This window comes from Gymnodraco acuticeps, unplaced genomic scaffold, assembly GCF_902827175.1.
Source record: "Gymnodraco acuticeps unplaced genomic scaffold, fGymAcu1.1, whole genome shotgun sequence".
In the NCBI taxonomy this organism is placed as follows: Eukaryota; Metazoa; Chordata; class Actinopteri; order Perciformes; family Bathydraconidae; genus Gymnodraco; species Gymnodraco acuticeps.
This window is the reverse complement of record NW_022989799.1, coordinates 4,725,304-4,738,301: the sequence shown is the minus strand read 5'-3', so window position 1 is coordinate 4,738,301 and position 12,998 is coordinate 4,725,304. Positions and strand designations below refer to the sequence as shown.

General features: G+C 38.8%; 2 protein-coding genes across 2 annotated transcripts in view; one reads left to right on the top strand and one right to left on the bottom strand.

Moving 5' to 3' along the window:
* Window positions 1-6,669, bottom strand: part of LOC117551442 (kynurenine 3-monooxygenase) — a 34,760-nt gene extending 28,091 nt beyond the window's left edge. Inside the window, exons 1-5 of the mRNA XM_034224344.1 lie at window positions 6,648-6,669; window positions 3,366-3,464; window positions 2,894-2,963; window positions 2,639-2,736; window positions 186-275 (exon numbers count right to left, since the gene is read on the bottom strand). Of these exons, the coding sequence (XP_034080235.1) occupies window positions 186-275; window positions 2,639-2,736; window positions 2,894-2,963; window positions 3,366-3,425 (318 nt within the window). The 5' untranslated portion in view covers window positions 3,426-3,464; window positions 6,648-6,669. The remainder of the gene's footprint in view (window positions 1-185; window positions 276-2,638; window positions 2,737-2,893; window positions 2,964-3,365; window positions 3,465-6,647) is intronic.
* A 2,907-nt stretch (window positions 6,670-9,576) lies between these two features.
* ide (insulin-degrading enzyme) overlaps window positions 9,577-12,998 on the top strand; it is a 39,163-nt gene continuing 35,741 nt past the window's right edge. Inside the window, exons 1-3 of the mRNA XM_034223756.1 lie at window positions 9,577-9,732; window positions 11,099-11,283; window positions 12,241-12,448. Of these exons, the coding sequence (XP_034079647.1) occupies window positions 9,647-9,732; window positions 11,099-11,283; window positions 12,241-12,448 (479 nt within the window). The 5' untranslated portion in view covers window positions 9,577-9,646. The remainder of the gene's footprint in view (window positions 9,733-11,098; window positions 11,284-12,240; window positions 12,449-12,998) is intronic.

Sequence of the window (12,998 nt, the reverse complement as noted above, 5' to 3'; positions counted from 1 at the left end):
TAATAAAGGTTAAACCAAAAAATGAATGACATTGTTGTGTGTTTAGTCTGTTGTTATTATTATAAAATGGGCATTTGTATCTGTGAATGACTTGAGTCCTACATTTGGCAGGAGGATAAACTGTCTTCAGTGATTCTGCCTCTTTCCGGGTGTTGCATGATGTTTACACTCTAGCAAAGACTTACCTGGCCTTTCTTTCCATAAGGGATCGGGGACTGTTTCCCACTTGGGGAATGGATCATTCTCGCATGCATGGGGATCCCCTGGGAGACAATCTGAGGAAAAACACATGGGTCAAACTTTTAAATGACACTAATGTAGGATAAATAATGATGTTCTTGTAAGTCTTATTCTACATAAGCTGTCTTGCTAAGTAAATGTCAATTCTCTGCACCCAACATTCTCCTCTGTCATCATCCTGTTGGACCTGTCTGCTGCATTCGACACGGTGAATCATCAGATCCTCCTTCACACTCTCCAAAAACTTGGAGTTTCAGGCTCTGCACTTTCCCTCCTCACCTCATACCTGAAAGACCGTACCTACAGGGTGACTTGGAGAGGGTTTGAGTCCGACCCTTGTCACTTAACTACAGGGGTCCCTCAGGGCTCTGTTCTTGGTCCCCTCCTCTTCTCCCTGTACACAAACTCGCTCGGATCAGTCATTAGCCCGCATGGTTTTTCATACCACTGCTACGCTGATGACACCCAATTAATTCTGTCCTTTCCCCGCTCAGAGACCCAGGTCGTTGCACGCATCTCTGCTTGTCTAGCTGACATCTCTCAGTGGATGTCTGCTCATCACCTCAAGCTCAACCTTGACAAGACTGAGCTGCTCTTCCTTCCGGGAAAAGATTGTCCCACTCTTGACCTGAAAATCAACATCGGCACCTCAGTTGTTTCCCCGACTCAGATTGCAAGGAATCTGGGTGTGACCCTAGATAACAACCTGTCCTTCACTGCAAACATAGCTGATACAACCCGCTGCTGCAGATACACGCTTTACAACATCAGGAGGATACGTCCCCAGCTGACACAGAAAGCGACTCAGGTTCTGGTCCAGGCTCTCGTCATCTCACGCCTAGACTACTGCAACTCCCTCCTGGCTGGTCTACCTGCATGTGCCATCCGACCTCTGCAGCTCATCCAGAATGCAGCGGCTCGTCTGGTCTTCAACCTTCCAACATTTTCCCACACCACTCCGCTCCTCCGCTCCCTTCACTGGCTTCCGGTAACTGCTAGAATCCACTTCAAGACACTGGTACTAGCGTACCATGCTGCTAATGGATCTGGCCCTTCCTACATCCAGGACATGGTTAAACCGTACACCCCAGCACGTGCAATCCGCTCTGCATCAGCCAAACAGCTCGCTGCACCCTCGCTGCGAGGGGGACCCAAGTTCCCATCAGCAAAAACATGTGGGTTTGCTATCCTGGCTCCAAAATGGTGGAATGAGCTCCCCATTGACATCAGGACAGCAGAAAGCTTACACACCTTCCGGTGCAGACTGAAAACTCATCTCTTTCGACTCCACTTCGAGCGATATAATTACTAACAAAGCACTTATATACTAATAAAGGACTGGCTTAGCTAAAGCCAGTTGAGTAGCACTTGAAATGTTTGGCTCTATGAAACCTGATGTACTTATATGATTCTGTTTTCTTCAAGGTTGTGTCTTCCTGGTCGAATGCACTTATTCTAAGTCGCTTTGGATAAAAGCGTCAGCTAAATGTAATATAATGTAAAACAAGCCTTGTTGTGTCAGTGTGAAGAAAAAGGCTTGTTTCTGATGCAGAGTTCTCATCTCAAGCATACATAACATGCTCAGTGGGACTCCTGATGCCGTAATAAACCATCTTGAGTAAAGCAAAGGAAAGCCTGGTGGACAGACTCCCTGAGGCCCAGCTAATAAGAAAAAAAAGATCAATAAGATGGTTTTTAACAGAACAATGTGACCTTAGAAAAGAAGAAACCAAGATATTTAGGGCCAAAAATGTGTCCTCTGCTCAGAGATTTTATTTATAGTAAAGCTGCCTTTCATTCAGCATATTCAGGCAGCAGCCTATACACCAACACTGAAACACATGAGCACATACTACAGTTTGAAAAAGCAGAAATTAAATATGAGCTGACACAAAATGCTCTGTTTTAGTTTAATACAGTTAAGCTCACACACACTATGAACATATAGGTTCACCTGCTGAATTAAAAACAGAACAAATGAAGCAAAGAAAGTGAAAACCATAAAGCAGACTCAGGCAGTAGAAGTATAGATTCACTCTTAAAGTGTTAGCCTACAGCACAGTACAGCTGACAGAGAAGAGACAACATCTGATCCTTTACAACAAACATGCTCTTTTTAGTTTTTTAGACACATTGTTATCCTGCTTGTAATCCCATTTTTTTTTTTAAATGTAACAGTAATCTGATTATGTCTTTTGTATGTAACTGTAAGGGAAAACAGTTGCCTTTTTTGAAATCCTAATTACATGTGATCCGTTACTCCCCATGCTTGTAAATAACCTCCACAAGTATTTGTTTCTTCCAATACCCAAACTCTGGTCACTATACCCCTGCAGCCCTGAGAGCAATCTTATCTCATTTCCTCAACATTAGATAAACAGTGTTTTGACCAACATACCTTGTCCTCCATCCCAACGTGCTTCAGTGCCTGGCGGCCCCTGTGAGACAGAGCCAGGTTGATGCTTCTTCCCTTCACCACTTTGGCTTGTCGGATATCTGAGCAGAATCAGACAAAGTGTTAATCTTACTTTTGTGAATGTGTGGTTATCAGTTGAAAAGGCTCTGATTTGGTGTGGATATTGATTATTATAATGTTGATTCATGGGTTATTCCTCAAAGAGGGCATTGATTGAAGATGTTATTTGAACACTACCTTCCCGAGTTTCAAAGACTTCCACATCAAAGCCTCTTTTGGCGAAGTAGCAGGCGTTCAGCGCCCCAACCTGAGGGGTGAAGGACAGACATCTTGCAAAATCAATCAATCACATTTGATTTATACAGCCTGATATCACAAGTTAAACATTTACCTGTTTAAATCGGTTTAAATCTGTACAATCACATTGCTTTATACTGTCATACAGAAATAATGATCTCTTTACTAAATGATATTAACACTATATGCTGCATAGTCATACTACACACTCTTTTGGTAACTTGTTTCCTATTTTCCACATTGGTAAATGCAAATAAAAAATGTCTTATCTGCTTCTTTCAATTTCAAAATCGGAATAAGAATACTGATTACCTACTCACTTTGAAGGAAGACAGACACCAAATGTAGTCATGAGATTAAATGACAAGATCTAGGACTAAAATAGTTAAATATTACACTTTTCTTTTCTTACCAACCCTCCGCCAACTACTGCAACTTTCTTCGGGGTTAATCTGCCGGTTGGTTCCTCCATTGTGCTTGAGGTTCTCTGGCGCTCTGACCCGCTCACTGTCTGGTTCAGAGTGATTTACAGAAGTAGTGGGTAATGATTTATAATAGTAGGAGGAGCACAGTGAGTCCCATGAAAGTCCCTTCCCAACTCAGTTCCCCTTTCAACAAGCAAACACAAGGAACATATAACCGAGGGCTCTCTGAGCACTTTCTGGAAGCCTGAAGGCCTGATGTCCTTGTAGACTGCTTTAGAGGGACTTCCTGCTATAGGTTTTTTATTTTTAAAGAATCCTGCAATTATTAAAATAATGTTCAGACAACAGCTAAAAGGCACATCTTTTTGGGTTAGCTTTTCCTTATCAACACCCCCCTTTGAAATGGTCTTTAACTCTTTATGTATTTATTGTATTGTTTTATTTAATTTATAGGTGTTTTCCTTATATAATTTATTTAAAAGATTTATTTGCGACATTTCAAGTTAGTCTTTTAATATTTTAATCTTAATTCAAAATTAAATCTTTATTATATTTATTTTAATGTATACATTTATTTTATTATATTTATTTTATTAATTTGTTGACACAAAATGGACTCTAAATAACCCCAATGAACAATAACAATCCACCACACCTTGAACTTTATGTTATGATATGTCTTTGCCCTGTGCTGTGTGTTGTACTTTTTATTGTATGTTGAATTGTATGGAACAAGCTGTAATACTCTGCACTGAACACGAATTCCACCAGCCTGGCTGTGTGGTCATTAAAGATTCTAATCTAATCTAATCATTTCATTTTGTATGTCTTCCTTTATCTGTCCGAGGGATCATTATTTATTGTATTTTATTTGCAGACCTTTCAATTCAATTCAATTCAAAACCTTTATTTATCCAGGTAAAATCCCATTGAGATCAATGATCTCTTTTTCAAGGGAGACCTGCAGCAGTAGGTTCCACAAGAAGACATAAACAACAGAACAACAAAAGGACATCATACAGCAAAATGTACAGGGATTACAATTTACATATTTAACCACAAGTACAGGTACCAACAGCATCTGATTTTGTAGCATCCAACCGAGCTTTAAAAACATGTAGTGGTACTAGCTTGGTAATTTTCCATTATTTTTGCAGACTGTTCCATGTTAGTGGAGCTGCACATCTAAAAGCTTTCTTCCCTAAGACAGTCCTAGCACTTGGCACATTTAATAAAACCACAGCATGCGATCTCAGGCAATAAGTACTTTCAATTCGCAGAGAGATCAGGGAGCGGATATAAGATGGTAGTTTATCCAACATGGCTTTGTAAATGAAAAAGTACCAGTGACTGAGCCTCCGTACAGTAAGTGATGGCATAACCGCCTTGGTATACAGGATACAGTGATGCGTAAGTGCTTTACAATTTGTCAAAAATCTCAGTGCACTGTGATACGCAGCATCTAACTTGCTCAGGTAATTGGCAGGTGCATTCATATATAACAAATCACCATAATCCAGCACAGGTAAAAAGGTCACAGTGACTAGCCTTTTCCTGGCCTCAAGCGAGAAACAGGACTTATTTCTGTAAAAGAAACCTAGCCTAACCCTCAGCTTTTTAAGCAGGTTATTGACATGAAGTTTAAAAGTGAGACAGTCATCAAGCCAGATACCCAAGTATTTGTAACAGGTAACCACTTCAAGTTGTATTTCTTGCATAGTTACAATATCCAAAGCAGTCTCTGGTGTATTTTTAGCTTTAGCTTTAGAAAAGAGCATTACCTTGGTTTTATCCACATTTAAAAGAAGCTTAAGCTCAGAGAGCTGCGCCTGAATAATGATAAAAACAGCCTGTAATTTAACAACAGCCTCGTTAATCGAGGGACCTGCACAGTACATCGGTATCGTCCGCATAAAAATGTAAGGTTGCTCCTTCGACATTTTCACCTAAACTATTAATATAGATAGAGAATAATAGCGGACCTAAAACTGAACCTTGTGGTACACCATTAGTGATGTTTAACCACTCAGAAGACAGCCCATCAAACTGAACACATTGGGATCTTTCAGAGAGGTAGTTTACAAACCACTCTACTGCATGGCTGGACATGCCTATACTGACCAGCCTTTGCTTCAAAATGCAATGATCGACAGTATCAAAAGCTTTGGATAGGTCAACAAATAGAGCTGCACAACTCTGCTTATTATCTAAAATACTCGTAATATCATTTACCACTTTCATTGGGGCAGTGATGGTGCTATGTTGCTTTCTGAAGCCTGACTGATGTTTAGACAGGATGTCATTGTTACATAAAAACTCCTTTACCTGTTCACTCACTAGGCGTTCAAGAACCTTGGCCAGAACTGACAACTTAGAGATGGGTCTATAATTGTTTAATAAGGTGGCCTCCCCTCCTTTTAGTAGTGGCAGGACATAAGCTGACTTCCATACTTTTGGGATTTTGTTCGTGCTGAGGGAGAGGTTAAAAAGAGTAGTAAGAGGTGGAGCAATAAAATCTGCAGCTATCTTTAAAAAGAAAGGTTCTACGTTGTCCGGACCAGCCGGCTTTTTAGGATCTAGCTTTGACCTCCTTGTGTCTCTTAAACTGTTAAAATGTTATATTATGTTACTATGCTGCATATTTCCAAAAAGGTTTTACCGTCTGATCTGAGGGGAATTTCTTGTTCTCTGTTTTAATTTGTGGTGTGTGCAATTGTGTTAAAGCACTTCGAGCTGCACCTGCTGTATGAAAAGTGCTATACAAATAAAGCTTTATTATTACAATGATAACCTATTTGTGTGTAGTCCATTGTACAAATAGTTAAATAAGGAAAAACAAAGAAGACACGAAGATGAAAGGAGTTATTTCAGGTAGGGAATGTCTTTAAACAAGGAAAACAATCTGTCACCATCTAGTGGTTGAAAGGTGAACTTCAGTGGCTACATAACCACTCCTCATGACACATGTTTCTTCTCATTATATTAACGAAGCGACTTTAAAGCTGAACCTAGTGCATCACCGAAGACCATAGATGTAACCTACTACAGCCATATACTAAAGCGTGCCACCAAAAATAAGAAAGGCAAAACTAAAGTGGCAAGATCTTCAAACCTGCCCGGTGGCTAACTAGTCAGGGTGATCAAAAATGAAATTGCAGGCTGGTGAAACAATCAACTAAACAAAGAACAACACCCACACATTAACTCACACCAATCTGTACAAAGCAAACAACGGCCACGAGATACAGACAAATACACATTTACCTCACCTCATGGACGTTCAATCTGACGAGTCCCCATTTATTACGCCCCACCCTTAAAATGGCCCTATGGGGCTAACACAATTCCACCACTGACCCAAATAGAACACAGAAGACACCTTTAATATAATCAAATCCATAGGATTCATTATAATCAAACATAGTGTACAAACATCCATCCTGGCCAGAGAGCTCTCTCTCCTGCTGCTGAACTGGAGCTTTTAACCTCTTCCTTCTCCAGCTGCACTTCATCTGAACTTCGTTGCAGCAACGCAGCACACCTGGGTAGAGGAACTAGAGGGAAAAACTAATAGGGAACACATACAGCCGTAACATGTGAATAATCTAAACTCAAAATCCCTCCATTTTAATGTAGGCTATGTGGAATTTCCCCCAATGCCAGTACAAAGATAGCTAAATACAGACATCTCAATCAATTAGAATATCGTGGAGGGGTTGATTAATTTCAGTATTTCTATTTAAAAACTCATATATTATATAGATTCATTTCACAAAAAGTGAATTATTTCAAGTGTTTATTTGTTTAGATCTTGATGATTTCGGTTTACAGGTAATGACAATCCAAATTTCAGTTTCTCAGATTTTTTTTATAATACATGACCAATACAAAAATGTATTTTAAATACAAAAATGTCGGCCTTCTCAAAAGTCTGTTAACCCTCCTGTTGTCTTCGGGTCAAATCTGACCGATTTACTACTTTAATCAATCATAACTTTTTTGTTTTACATTAGATTGAATTAAGGCTTTATGATATAATAATAATAATAATAAATGTAATTTATATAGAGCTTCTCATCTGCCAAGACAAATCTCGAAGCGCTTATACAAAATATCCTTCACATTAGACATTTGAACATATAACATTGCTGACCACCACTTTCATTGAATTTTGGATGATTTAGACAACTTTGTAACACCCATGGTGTTCCCGGTCAAAAATGACCGCCATAAAGAAAAGGAATTAGTAACCATCCGGATCAGATAAAATACACACACACACACACACATACCATGTAGCCTATACATCACTTCAGGGGACATTACATTGACTTACATGCATTTCCTGGAGACTTATCCTAACCTTAACCATAACCAACACATGCCTAACCCTTACCCTTACCCTAACCCTAATCCTAAACCTAACCAAGTCTTCACCCTAAAATTAATGATTCCCCTCATGGGGACCTCCAATTTGTCCCCATAAGAGAGGCGAGTCCCCACACGTGACTGTGTAAACAGATACACACACACACACACACACACACACACACACACACACACACATCCTCTAGATGTGTGTCCTCCCTTATGTGCCCAATCCCCCCATGTGAATTACACCTGGCACGCACACACAAACACACACACACAGAACAATTTGACACATTTCCCGCTCTTATGTGCCCATCCCCCCACATGGATCACACCTGGCACACGCAATACATGTTCAGTGTCTGTTCTTTCTATATTTACTGCCGTTGTTCATGTATACCAGTAGTCTGATACAATATGTACAGTTTGAAAGGGTGTTAAATGAAATTTGGTGATGATTAATGGTTTTGGTGTTAATGTAATAGCAGTTAATACACGACCGGTCAAATTTGACCGCGAACACCAAAGTAAGGGGGGGAACACTAAGACAATAGAAGGGTTAATGTTTCTGCTCTCAGTACTTGGTTGGACCTCCTTTTGAACAAATGACTGCATCAATTGGGCGTGGCATGGAGGCGACCAGCCTGTGGCCCTGCTGAGGTGTGATGGGGCCAGGGTGCTTCCATAGCGGCCTTCAGCTCGTCTGCATTGTTGGGTCTTGTGTCTCTCATCTTCCTTTGACAATAGGTTAGGCTGGCCAATCAAGCACAGTTATTCCATGGTCATTCAACAAGGTTTTGGTACTTTTGGCATTGTGGGCAGGTGCCAAGTCCTGCTTGAGAATGAAATCAGCATATCCATAAAGCCTTTTAGAAGAAGAAAGAATGAAGTGCTCTAAAATGTCCTGGTAGACGGCTGAGTTAACTTTGGACCACTTTTTTCAATATTCTAATTATCTGAGATATTTAATTGTGGGTTTTCCTTAGATGTAAGCCGTAATCATCAAGATAACCACTTGAAATAATTAACTTTGTTTGAAATTAATCTATATAATATAGGCCTAGGAGTTTCACTTTTTAAATAGAATTACTTAAATGAATAAACTTTTCCACAATATTCAAATGTATTGAGATGTACATCTTGATGTCTTTAAAACAAAGAAAGATATTCTTAAGCAGTTCCTTTTCTTAGCCTGCCCATCATCGTATATCCTGCATATTATGTGTAAATAACACAACATGAGACAAATAGTTTCTCTGGGTAATCCACATTAACCACAGTGATATTCAATATCCTGCTTTTCTAACTCATGTTTCACTTGATTTGGAACCAGAAAAATCTGTATCTGTTTTGAAAAAAGGAACCTCACATTTGTTATCAATATTAAAGTTTTATCCATACATGTTTGTCAGACCTTTTTAAAATGTAAATGTTTATACATATATTTTACACACATACATATAGGGGATACATATACGTACGTATTCAATTGATACGTACGTTTTTCTGTAGGCCTACAGATACTGTTCTCATTAAATAAAAAAGTGAATTATGCTTTATATTTTGACAATCCGCATCTACAGAAGATGTGACGCAGAAAAACTTGAAACCCAATCTGATAGGCTGAACGTAAACGGAAATCTGCACGCAGGCTTTCTAATCGATATCAGTAGGAATGACACAACATATTTCCAAAAATATACAAAAGATGTTGAAGTGTGCCAGTCACGGTACCTTCTGCTCTCTAATTGATAGTCACTCTCGTTGTCAGTTGCCAAATTAATGGTAGAATAGTGATATACCATGTTGAATTACGCTGGGCTCTGTGCTCTATTACCTTTCCCTATTCAAATATGGCGCAGTAAAAGCCAAGGTTTGTTTTTCATGGGTGCAAAGTATGTTTAAGTGCATTAACCGAACCGCCCAGTTTAAGAGATACATCCACTCAGCAGGCAGCAGTTTCTCTATCAAGCTCAATTTTAGGTAAGTGTTGTAAAGCAAATTTCCAAACCTTTTGTTAAAAAATACATAATTTATTTGAACACCAAACGGAAGGCTAGCTAGCTACTGAAACTAAAGCCGGGTTGTTGACCTGACTCTGTTAGCTTTGTTGCTACTTAGGGAGGTGGATAACAACGGGTAGTCTGCCTAGCTTCTGCATTATAAATAAACTATAATACGTTTTACAACGGCTGGGAATTACATATTACCATAACATGAGAAATACGAACAAGGTCGCTTTTTTAGAGTTCGTGTTGCTGAGTTCGCAAGCTAACACTAGCTTGTATTATGTGAGGGGATTATTGTATACTCTAGCGAGTACCGGTTGCTAATCTCTGCTGTACTGTGTACGAAGTAGCTGTATTTAAGTCTATAATCAACCACCTTAAATTAAATTGTGAATCATGAAATATCTTTAACAGCTGTTTTTGTCTATGTAACTGTATTTGGTGGAAGAAGTACTTGGATGATTAATGTAGGTAAATGAGGCAATACTGCAGTGTAGAAATGCTGTTTCAAGTAGTCAAAGTCAATTTAATGGTCAATTTCTCTGTGTGTAATACAAAACAGCGGATCCAGTTCTCACCGTCCCAAAGAATACAAATACATAAATATATATGTATATATACATACACACACACACACACACTCACACATACATCCACACAATATGATGTATACATAAACTATGACATGACACTAAATGTATGAAAAGAAAAGTCTACACACACATTTGGAAAGAACACGGGTGTTAATCTAGTCCAGTAGACAAAAGTTCAAAAACAGTTTTACTTGACAACAGTAAAAATATATACAGAAGTGTTGTAAAAGAAATGTCCGTAGCAGTACAAGTTCTGCATTCAAAAATGTACTTGTAAAAAAAGTATTAGAATAAAAAATACTTACTCGTTATGCAACACTTAATATGTAAAATAAACGTAGTGGAGTAAAAAGTACAACATTTGGCTACAACATGTAGTGAAGTACAAGTTTAAAGTAGCATAAGTTGAAAATAGATAATTAAAGTACTTTAATGTTTACTTAAGTACAGTACTTGAGTAAATGAACTTACATTACACCACTGAGTCCTATTGTAGCAATACAAACGAAAGCTATTAATACATCTTCCAAACATGTTGTATGTTACAGAAGAGCTGTTCATAACTGCAACGTGTTCATTTAATAAATAAAATCAATAAATGCTATACTCACAGTTATTCTAGATCAACCATGAGTTTTCTTTCATACTGATGTAACCATCATATCATCAGAATATGAACTGGGCTGAAAAGCCTTCTTGGCCAGCTGCACCAACATTTAAATACACATGTTGTCCTCTCCATTGCAGGCTGGTGTCATCCTTGCCTCTCAGAATGACCGACCCGGCTGTGAACAGGGTGGTTAGTGAAATCATTCGCTCTCCGGAAGACAAACGGGTTTACAGGGGCTTGGAGTTTACCAATGGCCTGAAGGCGATGCTCATCAGTGACCCAACCACAGACAAATCCTCAGCTGCTTTGGATGTCCAAATAGGTAAAGGTCTTTCATCTCTACTGTCTTGCCAGGTAGGCATGTATTTCCATGTGAATATCCTTTCCTCACACATTTGTGGAAAGAAATTGGGAAAATATATGTAAATCACTTTTTCCCTGTAGGCTATGAAACTAGTCCACATTATTGTAAAATTCACGGGGGAAAACGTTGTTCGCTATAATAACCTTCATAGCGTTACATCGATGCTGGCTAAACTTTTGTCCTGTCCTATTTGAAGTCACTGTGTAAGTCAAAATACTCCTGTCACCATGACCTGGCAACACAATATTACCATTTACCAACCTGCTTTCCAATTGACTGATGAGACCGTTCAGTTGCCCAGGATAAACAAAAGTTGTGACTTCCACATAAATGTTGTCTCTCTGACTAAGCAATAAGTACTTTTCATTTACTGCAGATGGAAGAAATGATGATGATGATGATGATCATGATGAAACTGAGTTTTTATGGACAATGATCTTCTCCCCATGAGCAGCGATAGTAAAAGTGCAGTTAAATGTTACCAAGTAACCTGTGTAATATTATAATATGTCAGATATCTCAGCAAAGGTTACTCCTAATTATTTAACTGATATTTAGATAATATACCTTCAACAAATCAATTGCAAAAACATGTTGTTTTTAATATTGTAAATCCTGTACAACCCTTTGAACATGTTGCACTTTTCGGTTCCACACTACCTCTTTTTAATTCTGCACAGCTTTCATTTGAATAATAGTATTTGTCATATTTTAATAATAAAACCGATTCTGATTTCTGAGTGAATGTAATTCTGTCTACAATAATGTAGCCCTTGTTATGCCATAACACACAAGGATTATTGTGGCTCTTTGATTTCTTCCTCAGTCTGGCCAACTTATCTATCACACTGAAAAATCAAGAAGTTGTAAACTTGAATGAACTGAGAAGTACATATTTTCTTCTTAAATTCCCAGGTTCATTATCAGACCCATCGAACATCTCAGGCCTGGCACACTTCTGTGAGCACATGCTGTTTCTGGGAACAGAGAAGTACCCGAAGGAAAATGAGTACAGCCAGTTCCTCAGTGAGCATGCCGGCAGCTCCAACGCCTTCACCAGTGGAGAGCACACCAACTATTACTTCGACGTGTCCCACGAGCACCTGGAAGGAGCACTAGATAGGTAATGCTCTCCTGTTCATGTTGCCATGTTCCAAAAGTTAATACAGGAAACGTTTTTAAATGTTTATGAGAGAATTTAGTTCTGTGTTTTTTTTGGGTGTGTTCAGCTTTATTCATTTGTGTGGACTTCTCAACATGGTCATGGCTTATCCAGCAGCTAGCATGTAACAGTGCTATTGGTAGCTTTTGGCAAACATGTTCCACACATTAAAACCACTTTTAAGATTTTTGAAGTGTAAATGCAATCGCCAGGAGGAGAAAGCTAACATTATGCTATAAAGGAACTGCATCACAGTCACATGAGTTGCATCACCACTGCTAAGCTACATGCGGCTACTGTTTATTAGTCTAATTTAGCAACCACTGTTTTTATTTCACATATCCAGCTTGGACTTCACCCGAGGAATATTATTTACTGATATATGTTATGTCATGGAACAACCACAGACCTTATTTCAGCCAACTAACCAAAAACATTTTCAAAAAAACATTGACCTAGAGACGAGGGAACCGGATACGATAAAACGCTGACTCATTCTGGGTTTTAGGAC